The sequence below is a fragment of the Sturnira hondurensis genome, unplaced genomic scaffold (genome assembly GCF_014824575.4).
Source record: "Sturnira hondurensis isolate 20B ecotype Veracruz unplaced genomic scaffold, ASM1482457v3 Scaffold0024385, whole genome shotgun sequence".
Lineage (NCBI taxonomy): Eukaryota > Metazoa > Chordata > Mammalia > Chiroptera > Phyllostomidae > Sturnira > Sturnira hondurensis.
This window is the reverse complement of record NW_028097016.1, coordinates 1,956,612-1,977,742: the sequence shown is the minus strand read 5'-3', so window position 1 is coordinate 1,977,742 and position 21,131 is coordinate 1,956,612. Positions and strand designations below refer to the sequence as shown.

The 21,131-nt window shown below is 45.4% G+C and overlaps 1 protein-coding gene across 1 annotated transcript; it reads left to right on the top strand.

Annotated features, from left to right (window-relative positions):
• Nucleotides 1–1,160: 1,160 nt before the first annotated feature.
• On the top strand, nt 1,161–4,332 carry LOC118981590 (secretoglobin family 1D member 2-like). The gene is made up of 3 exons (XM_037038394.1): nt 1,161–1,289; nt 2,465–2,652; nt 4,245–4,332. Exons 1-3 carry the CDS (start codon nt 1,235–1,237, stop codon nt 4,272–4,274), a joined length of 273 nt encoding a protein of 90 aa, XP_036894289.1. The 5' UTR covers nt 1,161–1,234; the 3' UTR covers nt 4,275–4,332.
• The last annotated feature ends 16,799 nt before the right edge of the window (nt 4,333–21,131 follow it).

Here is a 21,131-nt window from a genome sequence, read left to right as displayed (position 1 = left end):
TGTTTGAATTGTGTGAACCTCAGTGTATTCTAGTTGCTGCTGGAGTTCCTATTGCCAGTGGTGCCCTTATCTCCAATGAGTCACAGGGTGAGACAGGTTTATGGAACAAGAGGGTGATGAGCAGGCTGCCCTGCATTCAGCTGCATCATGGACTTTCATCTGTTCTCACAGTTTTTCTCTGAGAGGTTATCCACCATCTACACACCATGACCAATTCATTCATTTGTTCTTGTCTGGTTTTTCTCCTTATTTGAGGAAAATGACAAAAACAGGGTGTTGGCCTTCATTCTTTACTAGTCTTTAGTTCCCGAACAGTCTTAGGTTCACAGGAGATGGAGCAGAAAGTACACAGTGCTCCCATCTACCCTTATTTCCAGACAGGCACAGCCTTTCCTGCAATCAGTATTGCACTCCTGGGGGCTGGGAACAGGAGGAGGACTAGCCCTGTGGAAGCTGCTGCTGGGACCTTGAGGACCCAGCAGGTGCCAACCTCCACACTGACAAGAAAACTGTCAGGACTGTTTCCCACTTGATTTGATGGAACCTTGACTTGACCAAGTTTGAAACCTTAGATGAGAGTGGGAGGATGGGACCTGGGGAAGTAGTCTTCCTCTTGGCATGGTGTTCTCTCAAGACCTAAACAACTGATATCTTCACAAATGCCCCACACCACTGACCTTTCTGCCTCGACTTGCCAAAGTGACCATAGCCCAGCAAGCATCCTTTTGCATTAAAGATACACCCAAAACAAACATTTCAGGAATGTGTGCTGATCCTCTTCTCTGTCCCAGGTACTAGGCTGAGAAACATGAGCAAAACCTGTCACAGCCCTCAATTAAGGAGTTAAATTCTAAGGAGGCTCCCATCAATCAACTGATTGTACATTTCTAAAACTCCAGTTAAGGAGCTGAAACCGGGGGTGGAGTGGGGGGGTTCCTGTCAGTCAACTGATTGTAGTTTTGTATAACTCCAGCCTCAGATTGCCACAGAGGAGATATGCATGGTGCCATCAATGGCTACTCAATCAAGTCACCAGGGCTGTGACCTTGGAGGTTGGAATTCGGCCACAGTGAGAAATAGAGGGCTGGAAGCCAGGCCTTGTGACCTGCCATGTCCAAGTAGGCAGGACCTGTGAGGCTCACTAGATACAAATAGCCCTGGGATCCCTAGGCTGCTGAGTCCAGCTGATAACTGATCATTGTTTTCTAAAGCTGAATTCAAAGCAACATCAACCATGAGACTGTCCCTGTGTGTCCTGCTGGTCACTCTGGCCCTTTGCTGCTATGAGGGTGAGTATAACTCTGAATGAGACTACCACCTGCCCAGGTACATAACCTTCTCTGAAGTAGGTAACTTATTTTAGGAAGGGGGTTGAACAGATCAGAATTCAAATGGGTCCTGCTACTTGGGGACTAACCGCCTGAATGTCAAGGGCTTCTGTATTAATTCTCAGCACCCTGAACCTTCTAGAAAATTCTTTCAGGCCAATTTGAAGAGCTTCCAACCTTAATACTCACTACTTGTCTATGGTCTATATTCAGAAGCAGCAGGATGAGATAAGATTTGGATGTGCATCATGGTTCTGCCACTCAGCAGCACTATGACTTGAACAAAATGCTCAACCTCCCAAGTTTCCTCTCATCTTTGGTTTTCACAGCCACCAGCAAGAGCAGCTATGACTACGGAGTGAGACAAAGGGTGTCAGGAGCTACCTCTAGGCCTCAATAGCTGTTCTCCTTCCCAGAGTCTATGGTGCCAGTAGAGTCCACNAGAATCCATACCAGGAAAAGTGGTGACTTCATGTCTCAGCACAATCCCAGTGGAGCTGAAAGCAGACACCCATTGCCAACCCCACCATCACAAAGGAATTCTGTATCCAGTGCAGACCAGAAGAGCTAGTCATGGTTCATGTGTAAGCCTCAGCTTGCTTTCTAAGCCTCTTAGTTGTATTCACCCAATGACATAATTCTACTGTTTAACTTGCTCTCAGAAGAGCATCTTCCAACATTCCATCATTGTCCCTGCTCCTCTCCAGACTTGCTCCCTATTCTCTGATATCCGTGAGATTTTCCTCTCCCACTCTGCTGGAAAGTCTGATCAGTAAGAGCTCCTCTCCCCTTGCATCCAATAAAAGAGAACCTGTCACTGTAATGACAGGCAAAACCTTAATTTCTGAAATCTAGGGAAAGTAAATTTCTGCAAAGCACGAGAGTCTTGGAAAGGCATGCGTGTAATTTACAAAAGATAACAACTGAACTGGGGCTCGGGGAACCTGTTTTCTAGGACCAACTCTGCTGCTACTCTGTGATTTGAGCAAGTCATGACTTCTAGGATTTTCCATTGCCATTTGTACATTTATGGAACAGGACCATAAAACCCCTGGTGTTTCATGTCTAAGGTCAGGGGGCCATGGGGGAAAAGTGACCTTCTTACATCAATTATATTTCTTCTTATTCTGCTCCAGCAAATGCCAAAGTCTGTCCAGCTAGGATGTCTGAACTTAGAAGCTTCTATTTAGATACCGAAGAGATGTACAATCTCCGTCTTTTGATGTTTGCTCCACCTAGAGAAGCTGCCGAGGCCATGGTAAAAGTGAAGCAATGCGTGGATCTTGCACCCCTAGAGGGCAGAAAGAGATTTTACAATGTTCTGGTAAATTGTTTCTCCTTCCTCTGTGGGGCTTCTGCTCAGCTGCATGGCCAGGAGGAAGGTCAGGGTGCTGCACAGTGGGCACAGGGTAGGGAGGCACCTGTCCCTCTTCTCACCTTTGGCAGAGTGGCCTGTGGCCACAGGGTAGATGATGGCATGACACCTGCTGAGCTACACTAAGGCTACACAGTACACACAGCACGTTCCTCCTTCTTAGGTCACCTCTTTGGGCACATGTACCCACAGTGTCCTGGAGAGGACAACCAGGCTCCAGGTGGTGATGCTGAAGGGCAGAGACCACTACCTCCTGCCTGGGAGGTTTCAGAGGTCAGAGAGTACATTCCCTCACCCAGTGGCATAGTCCATGGAGAGTGTCACGGAGCTTGGAGAGAGTTGGAGTGGGGACACCAGACGAAAGGGCACTGTCCCAGGCCCCCTGTCAGGATGGAGGGGTGGATGGCTGGGGAGTCCACCAGCTCTCACAGAGTGAGCCCCTCCCTGTCCCTCTGCCCCACTTTCCCAGCCCTGCCCAATCATGGCCAATGGTCAGAGACCCTCCCTGTTATGTCCTCTGCAGCCTCGCTTGGAGCTGAAATACTTCCATTATGTGTTTGCAAGGAAAGTGGGGGTGGGTTTGCCACCCAGAGCTCTCTCATGCCACCATCGATGAGAATAATTCTACCAAGACATGATCTCCTTGGGAAAGAAGCCTGACCAGTCTCTCAGAGGAGAAAGGTTTTTTAGCCTCTCTCCCAATGGGCTTTTACTGAGTTTAGCTTGCATAGGGGTGCCTATGAAAGAAAGGAGGTGTGGTTTACAGATAACATTTCTCAGATCAGGGGTCCTTCTGAGTCAGGGTCTGGTGACAGTGTGACACCTATTGGCTGTAAATCCTTGGGAAACAAACTTATTTTGTGCTTGGACCACTAACATTTAAATTGAGGACATTCTTAGCAAAGCAGTTCTCACAGGACTTCATGCATTCTTTCTAAGACCTGATGGTCCCCCTCCAGGAACCACCAGTTCCCACACAGGCCTGTGCTCCCCACTGGCATTGTTTCAGACTGGAATCAGGTGGGGGCAGCAAGGCAGCCAAGAGGTTAGGAGATGTTTTACAGATACAGTGAGAACTCAGGCTGTGATAAAGCTGAGTGGTGAGGGTTTTTGTCCCTTCACAATCCCCTAGTCCTTCCCTGATGGCCCCTTCATGAATGTGCCTGTTTTAGGATGTTTCTCTCTTGAGAAATCTTACCCATCTTTGGCTATCAAAACATTTACTCTGAGGAAGAAAATCCTGGGCTGCTCAGCCCAAACCTTGACCCTCTCCAGGCCCCATTAGAAACCCGAGTCCCAAGCCTGAGTCACTTGGGGTTTATTTGTCGGGCTATGGACTTGTTCCTCCCTGTCCTGCACAGTTTTGTTGTGGCTGCACCAGGACTATTGAATTTCCCACCATTCAGCTCTCCTGACTGGTGGCACCATGTGCCTTTGCTGGAGATGTCCCAGCACATGTTGCTGTGAACAGAAGTCCCTGTGAACAGGTCATCTTCAAAGGCAGCATGACTGACACCCCTGTCTCTCTTTCTCTATTTCAGAAAGAAGTGGAGTCCAAGTGTAACAACTAGATGTTAAAAATCTTACACAACAGTGCCTCATCATTTAAGAATGGGCTGATCACCCCCAGAAAATCTGAGGGTTTCAATGTCTTGCTCAAATAAAGTATTTGCCCTGCACTTCTCTACCTGTCTTGCTTTTGTCCAACAGTCTGTCCCTGGAGTCATGATGGTGGTTCTCATCATGAAGTGGTCACTGGTTGGTGTCCATAGTACATTTCAGTGACACAGCACTCCGTGAACATGGTGGCCTGATGGAAGGATCCCAGAGAGACTGCTGGCTCAAGAGCTATCTCACATCCCTGCACAGACCCTCAGTCATGAGGCTGGGAGAGAAAAGAGAAGTGAGGAATCAAAATCCCACCTAAGAGTCCTGCCCCTGGGCTTTGCTGTGGGAAACACCACCTCCCTGAGCAGTCACACAGTTCCCAGCCTTCAGCCTCACTGCCATTCCATCCCCATCAGACGTACAAACAGCCTGCCTGGTCCTCACCCCTCCCTGGGTTTCTATGCTGGGAGGGTGCAGGGTAATTTGTTTTCTGTCCACTTCTCACTTTGTAGGGAATCTCAGGACTCAGACTTCAGGGAACTCTTTGCTCTTTGCATACTCACATTGCTCACTACCCTTGGTGACTTTTTGTCCCCCCAATTCCCTCTAAAGGCCCAGAAACAAGCACCTCAATGCCATCGGGGCAACCACATGCACACAGTCCACACTTACTGCGGGAGGAACAGTCCAATGCACAGGATCTGGACCCAGCCAACCCCTCACCTGGGAGCCCCATCCAGGCTAATGGGCCCACCCTCCAGTGAGGCAAAAGGAATGTAAGACAATCTGTTAGGTTACAAACTTTCCACCTTCTCAGTTCATCAGCCATTTGAATAAAACTCCCATACACATTCAATCCCTGCCTCTGTTATTGGTTCTAGTAGGTGATAGGCAGCACGAATTCCAGCTTTTGGGGGGTTCCATTATATAAAAGGCAGGAACATGAAAGAAAAGAAAAGCATGTCTAACTAAAAAATTCAGGAATGAGACAGATCTCCTCACAATTGAGATGGGAAGAAAGTCACCAGATGACTACACTAAGAAAATTTCCCCGCAGTGAAAAATATGAAATAAAGTAGCTCACTCACTTTCCACACATTGTTGTGACTTTTTGGAACATCACCTCAAACAAAGCGATTCTTTCAAGAAGAAATGTAACTGGATAGATCGAAGGCTCTGCTGCATGCTTCACCCCTCTAGGTAAAAATCCAAAGGCAGAGGTTTGGTGAAAACAGAAAGAAGTCATTTATTCAAAAGCTGCACAATTTTGAAAAAAAATGGCACGCTTCCACCTCAGAGCCTATTCCCTCTAAAGCATCCAGAAAAACCCTAGCACTCTCTGCCAGACGAACACAAAGTACACCCCAAGTGCCTTCTCCCTTCTAAAAATACCATGCTTTAAGAAACTGCAGGTAGCCGCTGCATAATCATCCAGGCCACTTGGCTCCTTTGCCGTTCACTGTTGGGCCTCAGGCTTCTCCTAGAGTCTGGTGGTAGCCAGAGTCCTGCATTCAGCACACTGCCCTATCTTCCACTTTGCTGCCCTGCAGCCCAGCACCTGTGCTCTATCCCTCTGCCTGTCAGCTCACTGGTGCACTGCTGCAACCAGCAAAGTAGGACAGTGAAGCACCAGTCATCAGCTCCTCTGCCCCTTCCTGCACTGGGGACAAGGGCTGGTCCTGTTCCCTGGCCATGTGGCTTGCAATGCTCACTGGTCTGCAGGCACTCTGGACTCCAAACACAGGGAGCAAGAGGGAGAAACCCAGTATTTCTCCCTACCCTCTGTTTTACATCTCAGGGCCCAAAATTTTCTGCACTCCAGAAGGGTTTTGCCTCCACAGCCAATCCCATCCTTTTCTCAAGCAAGTCTGGCTCTGCCACTATTTTTTGAAAAAGAGTAGGCAGGCTTTTCCCTCCCTCAATCACCATGGCCAGCCTGCACAGACTCCAGGCGGGGCCTCCTTCTCTCTGAGTCTCAGCCTGTGGGGAGGGAAATCTGTCAAACACCATACTAGCAGCTTCACCCTTTCTACCTACAGTGTTTCCTGCAAACCATCCTTCAATCAGCCACTCCTGGCCCCCTGTCTATCCAGGTCTCTTCCAGATCCATCTCTATCAGAAAAACTAAGTCACATGCAGCTTGTCAATAAAAATTCAATCAACACAAGATTGAAAAACACAAAGTAATACTGAAAATTCAGAGGCTCTGACCTATACTTGTGTACAACTAGAATTCTTACAGTCAGCTAGCCTTTAAGCACAAAAATATGTATGTTTCAGAATTGCAAATCTTCAAAAGTTTTATCTCCAGTGATCTCAGAAGACAGGAGAGAATATGCTCTACAAAAAGGCCTAGATGAAGAATGATGAGGCTTGCAATCCAGTCAACACAGGACAGAACATGGACGTTTATAATGCATCCACAGAGAGGAGTGAAAAATATTCCACACCCAACACCAGGAGACACAGTGAAAGAAGCTGCAGGTGAGGCAGGCGCAGCACATGTGGACCAAATTGGCGAGGCATCTAGTGCTTCTCACTGCAAGTTCTTTCTCAATATTTCCTTTTGGGAACAATGCTCCTATATCATTATCTTTAAAATGAAAATGTTGGAACTGACAGGAAATTTAAGACAGAAGTGGAGAGAAAGGACAGGATTGAAATCCTGGAGCTAAAATTTGGCAAAAATCAGGTTAAGATGCTTCACATCATCTCAGGCCAACCTGGAATCTATACTGCACTGTGCTTGCTGTATTTTGTTAAAAGAACATCAGAGAAGAAGACCATTGTTGCTGTTGTTGTTGTTGTTGTGCTTCTTCTTCTTCTTCTCCTCCTCCTCCTCCTCCTCCTGAATGCCTGGAGTATTATAATGATAAGGAATATGGAAGGAGAGAATACCATTTGACTAGCTAAGTAACTTGTGTATTTGTCTGTGTTGTGTATCGATGCAATGCCCTGCATCGAGTAAGTGTTCTATAATGGTTAGCCATGTGTGTTTTACTAAATCTGGAAGTAAGTAGCACAGGTAGATGCTACATTCTGAGAAGATTAATGGGCCACCAGGAGGTATAATATGTTCAAAATCAGTGTGTAAATGGTGCCTCAATAAAACTCTTCAAGAAAGGGTCAGGCAAATACCAAGTAAGAATCGATCAAAATATAGGACTTTCTTTAAACCCTGGTGGTTTTCATTCTAATGAAACAAGATTATCTCTAGATTCGTAGAGACTGTAGAGTAGCAGTGAGTTCCAGGTGTCTCTAGTGGTCTGAGCCATCCATCACAGAGGACCAGAACAACCTCCTCAATGTTACAAATCAATTGCTGGCAGCTGGCATGAAGGTGGCTCCTGCACTGTGGGCAGCCCCTGCACTCTGCCCAGCCCCCATGTGATAACCTAACTGCTGTAACTCACTCTGGCCTCATGACAACTCCAGAATGATTCCCATTGTCTAAAGAGCCCCCTAAAGAGAGCTCCACAGCAGCCTGGGCCTGAGGTCTGGAAGGCGCCTAGTGAGGAGTGGCCAGGGAATTGTGATCAGTAAACATCTTGTTGCCATAAAGATGTGTCCAAGACCAGGGCTTTTCCTGAAATTTCTGGCCTGGGAAAGTGCTACCCCACCCAACTTCTAGATGTTGGCTCAATCAAAAGTTACAGGTTTCTGTCCAAAGACCATCCTGGAGGCTAATGTCAGCCCTGGAGGCAAAGGGCAGGACCAACTTTACACAATGAGTGAAAAAGAAAAGCATGAAGTATCTTGTTCCCACAGACTGTAGGACTGATTTCTAGGACTAACTCACAATGAACAAAAAGTTAGGTATCACCTCGTCTTCAGAACTCTTTCATAGGCTTGGTGCCGATGCTTGAATCACTGAGGAAAAACAGTTTTCACTGCACGTTATTACTTTTATTCAGCCTGGCAAGACCTCAGATGACAAAAATATTAGTGTGAGTATAACTCAGATCTTCACTGAGCCTGAGGACAGGCCCAATATGATTCTTACTTACTGCACATGTACATGTCCCCCATGACCCAAGCTATCCAGGGTAAAATCTGAATAGTTCTCCTCCTCAGCATGGCTTGTCATAGCATGTGATCAGTAAATATCATACCAACATAGGAACAAAAGTCTACCTCACTCCTGCAGTTTCTCAATTTAATTTGGAAACCTGAATCAAAGTAACATTGGGAAGAGAAAAGAACAGGCGAGCAATATAAGCATTCACACCTTTTGGATTCTTCTATTGCTGCTTAAAAACACTTGATTTTAAATGTGTTTTTTGGTAGACTTCCGCCAAGATGGAGGCATAGGTGGAAACACTGTGCCTTCTCCCACAACCAAGTTTGAATACAACAAAGGTTTGGAGAAACAAAGACACAGCCAAAGGACAGAAAATTGAATTATACGGAAGTCTGACTACATCTAACCGTTCAATGGGGACAGTAAGAGGGGCGGAGCCAGCAGCAAGCAGGGTCCGGCAGGACAGGTCCCCCGACCTAGGCACACAGACAGCCCAGAACCAGTTGGGGTGCGGGGCAGACTGACCGCGGTCGCACATTCTCGCACAGTGAGACAGACCACACAGGCCCCAGGGGGCGAGGGCTGACAGCGGTGGCACACTCGCGTGCAGTGGGATGAAACGTGTGGGCCCGGTGACGGCAGCAGCTGCGGCACCAGTGAGGGCCGAGGCAGCAGGCGGGCCTCGGCGGCAGGGGGCAGACAGGACGCCATAGTCCCTCATTGACCCCGCCCTCACATACAGCGTCACAACCCAGCGACTTAGTTGCCCTGAGCTAGTAAATACCTTAGGGCTCCGATCCTGCTATGGAACAGGCACGAACAGCCCAAAAGATGGCACAAGAAGAACTCAAAGTCCCAGAGCCAATAACTCTCAGCGACCGAGAAATTGTCAGCCTCTCAGAAGCACAATTCAAGACACTGTTTATCAGGATGCTCACAGAACTGGTTGATTATAGTCACAAATTAGAGGAACATATGAAGGCTAAACTAATTAAAATGAAGGGAGATGTCCAGGAATCCAATAGCGATGGAAAGGAAACTGGGACTCAAATCAATGGAATGGAACAGAAGGAAGAACTAAACATTCGACTAGAAAGGAATGAAGAAATGAGAATTCAAAAAAATGAGGAGAGGCTTAGGAACCTCCAGGACATCTTTAAATGTTCCAACATCTGGGTTATATGGGCACCAGAAGGGGGAAAGAAACAGCCACGAGTGGAAAACGTATTTGAACAAATAATAAAGAACTTCCCCAGTCTGGCAAAGGAAATAGAATTCCAGGAAATCCAGGAAGCTCAGAGAGTGCCAAAGAAGTTGGACCCAAGAAGGAACACACCAAGGCACATCATCATTACATTAGCCAAGATTCAAATGAAGGAAAGAATCCTAGAAGCAGTAAGAGATAAGGGGACAGTCACCTATTAAGGAGTACCCATCAGACTGTCAGCTGATTTCTTAAAAGAGACCTTACAGGTAAGAAGGGGCTGGAAAGAAGTATTCCAAGTCATTAAATCCAAAGACCTACAGCCAAGATTGCTTTATCCAGCAAAGCTTTCATTTAGAATGGAAGGCCAGATAAAGTGCTTCTCAGATAAGGTCAAGTTCAAGGAATTCATCATCACCAAGCCCTTATTATATGAAATGCTAAAGGGACTTATATAAGTAAAAGAAGATGAAAAATATGAACAGTGAAAGGACAGAAAACTCACAGTTATTAACAACCACACCTAAAACAAAAACAAACCAAGAGGACAGCTAGATCAGGAATGGAACCATAGAAATGAAGAACACATGGAGGGTTAGCAACAGGGGAGTGGGAGGAGGAGAAGGGGGGAGAAGGTACAGAAAATAGCATAGATGGTAGGTAGAAAATAGATAGGGGGAGGGCAAGAATAGTGGGGGAAATATAGAATCTAAAGAACTTGAGACACGTGGTTATAAACTAAGGGGGGAGAATGGTGGGGAAGGGAGTGTGCGGGGGGAGGGGAATGAAAAGGGGGGAATAGAACAACTGTAATGGTATAATCAATAAAATATATTTAAAAAAATAAATGTGTTTTTTGTGAGTGGAGTTATAGTCCTTTGACACACCAGGAATGGTCACCATGGTCTATGCAGAAGACACAGAGATGAAGAAACACACATGTCATTGTACTGGATGTGGGATTGCTTTTGCTGAGGACAAAACCTGGGCAGGGTCCAGTATTCCAACAGACAGCAGGGCAGGACCAGACCACTGGGCACCTGGCAGAACCCTAACCAAGGCCTGTTCAATGAGTCTTGGCTTTCCATTTCCTTATGAAAGTCTGTCCCTTGACTTTAGAATGAAGATCGCCAAAATAGGACAAGGGAAAGAAAGTACAGATGTAAGAACATGTCTTTCTTCCAATTTCTAGCTTCTTCCCAAATTCATATTGTTCTTGACAACTTTGGATCAGCTGAATGATGGAAAGACATGAGTCTCCAACAATCATGACAGAGAACAATGCATCCACAGATGATTGACCATTGGTGCATCTCCCAGGTGCTCTCACCCATTTCTTTTCTCTTTACTGTCAGCCAACTTTGTTTCTCTTGTTCCTTCATATTATCCCTGCTTAGGCTGATGTGGTGTTTCTGTCCCAGGAGGCTGTCCTGTCCCTCACTGAAACCAAGAGAGACACGTTGCCTGCTTTCTACAGCTGGCCAAGTGCCACCTACAATTAGGACCTGTGTAATTGCTATTTCCTCTGCTTACACAACTTGCCCCGGAAGGTCCCCTGAAATTAACCATTCACTCAGGTGAGCTGAAAAGTCCCAGTCCAAAAGCTTCCCTGGGCCTCCTAAAAGATGCTGCCCTTGTGGTTATTCTGTTGTTCTTGACACAACCACTTTCCCTCTCTCTCCTATTCAATTGCAGTCTTGTTTGTTACTTCCAGTTAGAGGGAACCTACACAAGTGCAAGGTCCTGCTTGACTTGTTCCTAATGGAATCTGTGACATGCAGCATGGCGCCCCTCCTAGGAGATTCATGGTTATTAGGACCATGGATGAATACATGAATGAGTGGATGGATGGATGATGGATAGATAGATGGAAGGGTGCATGGACGAATGGAAGAATGAAACCTCCGATTTAGTCCTAACTACTTCGTTTTCAGCCCTGTGATAGGCTCTTGACATAAATGTCACTCAACCTTATAAAACTAGGCATGGGATCATGTATGCCCACTTCAGAAATGAGGAAAAGGAACCTTGGAAACCAGCACTGTAACTTGCCCAAGAACACAGCATGATTAGAGGTTGCATCTGAGGTTCAAATCTATACCTGAGGGATCACAGGTTATAACTCTCTCACAGCACATTTATCCCATCCCCATGCCCACACCCGGAGCATCTGTAATCATACTTCTCACATCATCCTTTGAAACAATGGAACAAAAACCCTAAAAAACTAGCAAAAACTAAACTTAATTCTGAATTCATTCTTTATATTTTGAAGTTGACCTAAGTGAGAGTTTTTGTGAAACCAACCTTCAAAGAAGGTGAGAAATTATTTCTATTTCCCCACCAAAGCACTTGTATTGCACTCTGTGGGTGAGGAAAGTCTGTCCTCCAGAAGCAGCACGTGGAATTTCACCCAACTCAGGTGTTTGGAGAATCAAGTGGAACAGAGACTGAATGTGAAGAGTGTTGTACCCTGAAGAGGTAAAAAAGAAACAAGAGGATTAACAGAGTGGGGGGAAATAAGGAGGGCAGTAGGGTGGTGGAGGAGAAGGAAGAGTTGAAGGGGAATGAGAAGGAGGAAGCATAGGGGAGGAAGTTTGGAGAAAGGGGAAGAGATATTGAGGGCCACAACAATAAGAAAGCAACAGGAATGACAACAGAGGGTCACAAGGTTGTCATTTGCCTGATTACTTTAGCAAGCACTTTGACGTTAACTTCTTCTAACATCCTCAGCATTATTGCAGCTCTGAAACCTTTGAGGGTTTTCAAAACTCTGTCCTCTCAGATTTTATGAACAGAGCCCAGGCAGGCTGGGTCTGGGAGAGTCTCCCAGTACCTCCCTGGTCCAGGAACAGGTGTACCCGGTGATTCATCCCATCATCCATGGGGGGGATTAGGGCAGCCACCAGGAGAATAAAAGGCTGCATTATGGACACTCACCACCAACAGAGGGTCCTTCTTCCTGCCACTTTGGAGTAACCAGCCCACAGGAGCTGCCTGAATCACGAAGCTGCTAATGGTCCTTATGCTGACCACCCTCTCCCTGTACTGCTATGCAGGTGAGCCCAAACAGGGCACCAGCTTTGCAGGAGGGCTATGCTTGAGGCCCCTGTGCAAGTGCTGCTGCTCCCCAACTCCCAAGCAGAGCAGCCCATTGTCTAGTGTCAGCGCTGTGTGTACATGGGGGCAAGTGGGAGCAGAGGCAAGGAGGTAGATGTTTTAAGGCTAAAAGAAAATCCTAGGTTCTGAGTTGGCTCCCCTAGAACTGAGGACTCAAACCCTTCCCACTGCCTCTCTGAGCATATGTCCCTGCAGGGAGGTAAGAAGATGACAGCATCACAGTCAGGCCCCACATAGAGCTTATACCTGTGTCACTAAGCCTAGGTTTGCATGCTTTCATCCCAGGGATTGGCTGCAATATTTTGAATGATGTGGTCAATATGGCCATTGATCCTAATGTGGATGTGACTGAATACATCGATAACATACAAGAGTTCTTACCAGGTGAAGAAACTGAAAAGGCCTTCACATTCATGAAGAAATGCTTTCTCCATCAGAGCCAAAAAAAATCTGGAGAATGTCTCAGAGACGAAGGTAATTTTGGTGTATCTTTAACTGCTTTTCAACTGCAGGACAGGACACGCTCTCAATTTGTGACAACTCTTTCAAAGCACGTGATTGTCATGCTTGTCAAAGAGATTCCTTTCATCTTATTAACACAACCTTCAGTTTACTGTCAAGCAACCTAGGTTTCCTGGCATCGGTGCTTGGATTCCTTGACTGTGAATTAAAGGCCCCAGAGTGATACATAGAAACCGTGGTTGTGAATCCCCCCGGGCGGCGGGAAAGCTGAGATTAGAAATCAGTGGTTTCACACGTGACAATCTTTCCATGTATGACAGATGCTGTGTAGTTTTCTACTGCTCATTCCCTGCCCTGACATACCATTTACAACATTCCAGGGTGACCACCTGGACATCCTGCCACAGCACAAAGGGGAAAGTGCACATCACTAAGAAATTCTTGACACAGGACAACATAAATGAACCTTGAGGAACTATGGAAAAACAAATGAGCCATTCATCAAAAGACAAATATCACACTTTGTAGAGTAGCCATAGACACAGAGATCAAGGAGTGGTCTCCAGGTTGGGTGGAGAGGAAACCGACAGGGGATAAGGGTCTGCAGCTGCACATCAGCAAGATGAGAAGGTCCTGGAGATCAGTTACACTGCCGAACGAATGTTCTTCACACAATTAGCTGTGCATTGAAAGTGGTGAAAGGGTAACATTTGTATGTATGTTTACTGTAACTAAAAATTTTTAATTATCAGTCCCTTCAATTCAATATGATGGAAATTTTCTTTAAAAGCTTGGTCAGACAAATCACAAGGAGCACACACCTGCAATGTGCTGTCAACCACAGGAGCTGTGGGGATTTGGGCACGGGGCTGTTGGCTCTTCTTCTAACCTGCAGAAACTCAAAACTTCACATTCCTTCATTTTGGGGCTGAGGTACTAAAAACTGAAACACAGCATATTGTTGGCTATGTTATTTAAAGAAAAGGAAACATGAAGATAAAATAATCAAGGGATCTTTGGTAGGGACAAGATCTGGCAGCACCAGCACCCTTTGGGATTGGTCACCTGAACCATAGAACAAATGAGATGATTCTAACTTCTCTTCCAGAACCAGCTTCCTGTCAATGCATGTGGACAAATCCAGGAGTACAAAGAGGAGGCATGTTTTTTCTTCAGGATGTTCCTTGGTAAGAACAAGTAAGATGTATGTGGTGTCTCTGTTTTTCTTTTCCCACAAGCAATATATAGTAGCTTTTGGTGTGCTTGGAACTAACTTCCACACGACCTCAGAGATTATGCAGAAATTGACTGTTCACAGGTAGAAGCCACAGCTTAGCTTTATGTCCTTGTCTTTTGATCTACAAATGTGAGACAATTGTTGAAACTTCACATACATTTCCATTTCAATAAAGTCTCTGCAAAACTAAAGTTGTTTCTTCATTGTTGAATAAAATGGAGGCTTAGGGAGACTCGTGTCACACATGAGTTGCTTGCATACATGCACATGTACACACACCAGCACACAATAATTGTTTACAGAACTAAAGGGCAAAGTGCTGAAACTCTGAAGAGTATCTTCTCTTTCACCACCCACAGCTCAACACTGATCCTGCCTCCACCATGTGAGTGTACTCCCTCATCCCCACCCTCAGGACAATCGGGGTGCTGAAAAGCTCTCAGGTCCTACTGATGGGGCCTGCTCAGGTGCCTTGGTCCATGGCAGGTTTCGCATCAATGCTGTGCCCTCTCAGCATGGCCTAGCTCCACACTCTGCATTCTCTGTCCTAGACTGAGGATTCTACCCAGTGCTGACAAAGATCCTCTCCCTCGATTCACACCCCTAAGAGAAAATTCTCCCCCCACAGATGAACCCCTATAGGATAAGCTTTCTCTAAACAGCAAATGAATGTCATCTCCTCCTCCTGACATGGCACTGAGCCTTGCCTGAAGGTCCACTTTCCACACTTGGGTTCTGACTATGTTGGGTTTTCTTCTTGGGACAGTTAGGCACCTGCGATGACCCCTCTAAGCCAAGTGGTGGCTCATCAATTCCCCGTCTTACCTCCTGAATCATGTGCCCCCACTGAGCCTGCCTGTATGGGTTACTGGAGAGCTTCCCAGGGGGCGTCAGGCAGGGTGTGCATTGGGCAGCTTATGCCTCAAAGGTGCTTTCACACCTTCCCATTCCCCTCACATTACTTGGATTCTTTTCACAAAAATGTTCATTCCCTGGTCCATTTATGGAGCTTTACTCTCTTCCCTCCCGGCCTCGTGCATTTTCACTGGTGTGGATCAGACATATGGGCATGGACAGTTTCTCAGGAGTCAGCCCCCACATGTGGGGTCCACACAAGCCACCACTTGGCACTAGTACTCTGGTGCCAGTGCATCCCTGACCCCGTCTCCTACACTAATTCTAATACTTCATTCAACCTTGTTCTCCAGCCATTGCTGGTGGGTCAACACAACCCACATTGTTCACGGTGTCTTTTCTAGGAGATGCGGGTAAGTGTCCTCTAACTGACACCCCCCCAACTATAGCATGCAACAAAAGAGGTATGCAGGAAACACGTGAACACACAAACAGCCCCCTAACTGCACTGGGGCACCTTGGGTGGGTCCTGAGTTACCTGGGGCCAACCTGGTCCTGGAGACAAGTGTGAGGAGTTGGGGGGCATTCCAGAATGCCCAATCCAGGGGTTGACCTCTGGTTCTGCACTCTTGCTCTGGGGTCCCTTTTAGCTGACATTGTTCAGGATCCTGAGATCTTTCTTCCCTTTCAAGCCAGTAACCAGTCTAATGAGAGCATGGCCACTTCTGTGACTGCAGTCATACTTCTCCTTCTGATTCCCCATCACAGGCCTTCATTGCTCCCTCCACATGTCCAGTGCAACTGCAGACATATGGAGTCCTCTCCAAATGGCCCATGGTCAATCAGTGAGCAAAGGCAAACTTCTACATGTACATACAAAGCACTGAGACTGAGCAGTGACCATGAGTACCTAATAAACAAGTATGTGCATAAGGAATGTATAAGCAAAATGTTAAAATGTGAGGTGTGGATCCAGGGACATGGTCCTTTTGTCTGGGCCTAATATTGTCACCAACCTGGAGGTGCTGTGAAGAAGTGGAAGATATTATCTACTGTGACCTATTGAGTCTTTAGTACTTTCAGCCTCTTCTATGCATTGATATAAAGAAAAATAAAAGTCCTGGCCAAGATGGAGACATAGGTGAATATGCTTCATGTCCTCACACAATCAGAAGAAGGAGGCAACCTATTTAAAAACAAAAACCAACCAGAACTACCAGAAAATGGAACTGAATGGAAGCCTGACAACCAAGGAGTTAATGAAGCAACAATCAACTAGACTGGTGGGAGCAGCAGACATGGGCAGCTGGGGCAGAGAAGCTGCATAGCAAGGCGACCACTGGTGGACCAGGTGGTCCCACATTTGCCAGAGGATAAACTAAGTGGAACAACTCAGAGGCAAGACAGCCCACAAAACCCAGGATTCTAGAAATAAGTCCTCAGAACCTCTGGCTGTAAAAATCTGGGAATGGGGTGGGGTTGTGGCAGTGGGAGAAACTGCCAGTCTCTTGAAAGTGTGCCAAGAGCCAAGCAAGTGCCATTGTTCCCTCTCTGTCCCCTCCCCCACATACAGCTCCACAACACAGCCATGTGGGTCGCCCCACCCTGGAGAATACCTAAGACTTTGTCCCTGACAACAATAACCAGTGTGCCTAGAGGAGAAAATATGGGTCAAAGAAGATCAAAACTATGAACAGTAAAATGACAACAAACTCACACCTATCAACAACTGAACCTAAAAATACAAAAACTAAGCAAATAAGTAGAACAAAAACAAAATCAGAGAAATAGACATCACATAGAGGGTTTTCAGTGGGGGTGGGGAGAGGAAGAATGGGGTGAGGAAAGGTACAGGGAATAAGAAGCATAATTAATAGGATAAAATAGACCGGAAGATGTTAAGAATGGTATAGGAAACAGAGAAATCAAAGAACTTATGTGTATACCTCATGAACATGAACTAAGGGGGAGAATGCTGGAGGGTTGGGGGTACAAGGTGGAGGAGGGATAAAAGGAAAAAATGAGAAAACTGTAATAGCATAATCAATAAAATATACTTTAAGGAAAAATGGGCCAAATTAAAGAACCAATCAAAACTCTAGAATAGTGGGGGGTGGAAAGTGGAGGGAGGCGGGGAGCATGGGGTGGGGGGTGGGCAGGGTTGGGAATATAAGACAGAAACCTGTACTTGAACAAGAATTAAATAAAAATTATATTTTAAAAAAATAAACTAAATAAGTTAAGACACACACACACACACAAAAAAAAACCTCTAGAATAGAACTAAGTGACCAGGACATAGTACCTATCATAATTCAAAACACTAGCAACCAGGATGCTCACTGAAATTATTGGGTACAGCCCCAAAATAAAGGAAGATGTGAAGGCTATACAAAGTGAAATAAAGAAAAATATACAACAGTTCAGGGAAAGAAACTGGGACTCAAATCAATCATTTGCAACAAAAGGAACAAAGAAACATTCAGCCAGAGAGAATGAAGAAACAAGAATTCAAAAAAAAAAAAACAGGAAAGTATAAGAAGGCTCTGGGACATCTCCAAATCTGCCAACATCCAAATCATAGGGATGCCAGAAGGAGAAGAGGAAGAATAAGAAATTGAAAATTTGTTTGAAAAAATAAAAACAGAAAACTTCCCCAATCTGGTGAAGGAAATAGACATACAAGTCCAGGAAGCTCAGAGTGTCCCAGACAACCTGGATACAAATAGAACCACACCAAAACACATTGCCCAAGATTAAAGATAAAGAAAGAATCTTAAAAGCACTAGGGGTAAAAAAAGAGAGTTGCCTACAAAAGAGTTCCAATAAGACTGTCAGCTGGTTTCTCAAAGAAATCTTGTAGGCAAAAAAGGCTGGAAAGAAGTGTTCAAAGTCACAAAAAGCAAGGACCTACAACCTAGACTACTCTATCCAGCAAAGCAATCAATTAGAAGAGAAAGGCAGATAAAGTGCTCCCCAGATGAGGTCAAATTAAAGGAGTTCATTATCATCAACCTCTTACTATATGAAATGTTAAAGTGACTTATCTAAGAAAAAGAAGGTCAAAGCTATGAACAGTAGAATGACAACAAACGCACAACTGTTAACAACTGAACCTAAAAAAAAAAAAACTAAGCAAACAACTAAAACAGGAACAGAATCATAGAAATGGAGACCACAAGGAGGGTAATGAGCAGGGAGGAGGAGAAGCAAGAATGGGGAAAGGTACAGGAAATAAGAAGCATAAATTGTAGGTACAAAATAGACAGGGGGATGGTAAGAATAGCACAGGAAATGAAGAAGCCAAAGCACTTGTATGTACAGCTCATGGACATGAACTAAGGGGGTGATGCTGGAGGGGTTAGGAGTACTGGGCAGAGGAAAATAAAGGAGAGAAAGAAAGAATGGCATGCCTGTAATATCATAATCAATAAAATATAATTTAAAAATAGACAAACAGACCCCACAAGATTCATTGGTACATATTTGTTATTGCAATGCTCACAATAGGTCAATATTGTCAAGAAATTATAACACTTTGGTGGTTTTGCCTGGTGGAAAAGTCAATCCTGCAGGGAGCAGAATTGCCCCAAGAAAGGTCAGGGGTCATTCTGGGTGAGGAGATTACCTGCAAAGGAAGAGGGACTGGCGGGGGTATGAGCAGAAGGGTGTCCATAACTTTTGCCTGAAGATAGGACTCTGGGGACTGGCAAAGGGAGGAGGGCTGAGGTCCAATCTCAACATCTCCTGCTTTGCTTTATTCCTGTGAAACATATGCGTGTCCCCTGGATCTGACTGTCTGTAGGTCATGGTGGGAACAAGAGAACAGGACAATAGCCAGTTGTAGGGTGAGTCACACAGTTTAAGGGGCACCAATAATCCCAGTCATAACTTTTTAGTGAAAGATTGTTAAACTCAAGATAATGTCACATATCAACTTTCATGATTAACAGAGCATGCGGCCCTGCTTTGTCTGAGTCACCTCTCTCACTGGCTCAGTTCCCCTCCCAGCATCTCCGGTCTGGGACAGAGATTGCCCAGAGTGGAGCCCTGCCAGCTGTGAGGAGCAAGACACAGCAAGTTCCCTGTGCCTTAGAAGTTTTCATCCTCCTAGTGTGTGTTCACCAGTTTGAAGACAAAGCCCTAGGCAACTCCTGGGATGTCATCCTGAGACCTGAGGGCCAATGTGTGCCTGTGCATCCTGCTGAGGAGAGAGTCCAAAGACCCTGCATGCCCTGGGTAAGTAACACCCATCCCCACCTGCCATCCTCCTCTACCCTGAGTTCCAATATCCCTTATTAGGGTTTTAACATCACAATAACAGTGACTCAGAGGTGATCATGAAACAGTAAATTAAGTGACTGAGAAGTAATGATCTTATCTTAACTGATAGAAATCTCAGTGAGGCAAGAATCAAATTCAGAAGCACACTCTGTTAGCACTTAGGAGAAACAAACGTTCCTGTTGGCAGAGTCAGTTAGACTCAATCTTCTGTTTGAATTGGAAATGAGGTGACTTATTCTGTGTGGCTTAGTGTTTACATTTGCTCCTCCCTGATGTAAGTGTAAGAGCTCACATTGACCCCCAGACACTGTGTGCAGCATGTTTCCTCTATTGACCCATTCATCTCAACACAAGTCCTCTGAGGTCAGCACTAAGATATTACCCTTACTTTACAGATGAGGAAAATGAGGCTAACAGAGTAGGGACCAGCTGAAGATCCACAGGCAGAATGTTTCAGAGCTGACCTTGAATCCACTAGTCTTTGCCCAAGGTCAGGCTCCTCTCCACTAAGCAAGAAATGCAAATGTTCTCATTCTGAGTCATGCAAACCACACTTTAGAATTCAAAACAGAGCACACATATCCAGCTAGGGCTCTGGCAGGGGCAGCATTGAATCTGTAGAATTACTTGATGATAGTCAACATCTGTAAAATTATAAATGTTTCCTTGAAGAACAGGGTTTGCAGCTCTGTGAGTAAAGTTTCAGGATTTTTGCCGAACACACTGCGTGTTTCTGCAGGTCTATTTCAGTGTTATGCTGCTGGTACTGTCCCTGTTGCCAGTCCCTCTTTTCCCACGAAGTCGTGTGATGGGAATGGCTGAGCGACAGGAGAGGAGTCACTTGTTCTGTGCTGAGCATAAGAATTTCTCATGTGAGAAATTCTTATCAGTTCCAATAGTTTTTTTCAGTAGATTATCTTAAATGTTTAATTTGCCAATTCATTTTAAATTTAATCTTTATCGTACTTTTCCCCATTACCATTTAGACCCCTCATACCTGTCTCCTCCAAGCAATCACCACACTGTGGCCCATGTCCATGAATCCTCATCCATTAGTTTTTGAAAATCCTCACTCAAGGATGTCATTATTGATTTTAGAGAGGGGGTGGCAGGGCAAGAGAAAGGGAGAAATATATCAATGTGAGAGAAAAATATCTATTGGTTGCATTGTGTATGCACCCCAAACAGCCATTGAACCCCCAACCTAAGCATGTGCCCTGGCCAGGAATCAAACCTGGGACTTGGGTTTATGACATATTGCTCCAACCCTGAGCCACACTGGCTAGGGCTCAAATTGTTTTTATATACGTTTCTTTCCTTGTCAGTAGAGAATATTTTTTACAGTTTCCTACTTTCATTTTTAATAGCAATTTTTACGGCAGTCTAAGTTCACAGAGAAATTGAACAGCAAGTACAGACTTCCCACATGCATCCCACTCATGGCCACGCACAACCCCCCCAGCCCCCATCTACAGCCCCACCAAACTGGAACATGTGTCACTATTGATGAACCTCTGTTGATACATCAGTATCACCTACAGCCAAAAGTTACTATTAGGGTTTGTACTTGTGTTGTACATTCCATGTGTTTGGTGAAATGTATAATGATGTGTACCTACCCTTACAGTGCAGAGAGC

Coding starts and splice junctions, on each gene's coding strand:
- LOC118981590 (XM_037038394.1), top strand. CDS start 1,235: ATGAGACTGTCCCTGTGTGTCCTGCTGGTCACTCTGGCCCTTTGCTGC. Junction 1,290..2,464: donor GGCCCTTTGCTGCTATGAGG/GTGAGTATAACT, acceptor ATTCTGCTCCAG/CAAATGCCAAAGTCTGTCCA. Junction 2,653..4,244: donor AGAGATTTTACAATGTTCTG/GTAAATTGTTTC, acceptor TCTCTATTTCAG/AAAGAAGTGGAGTCCAAGTG.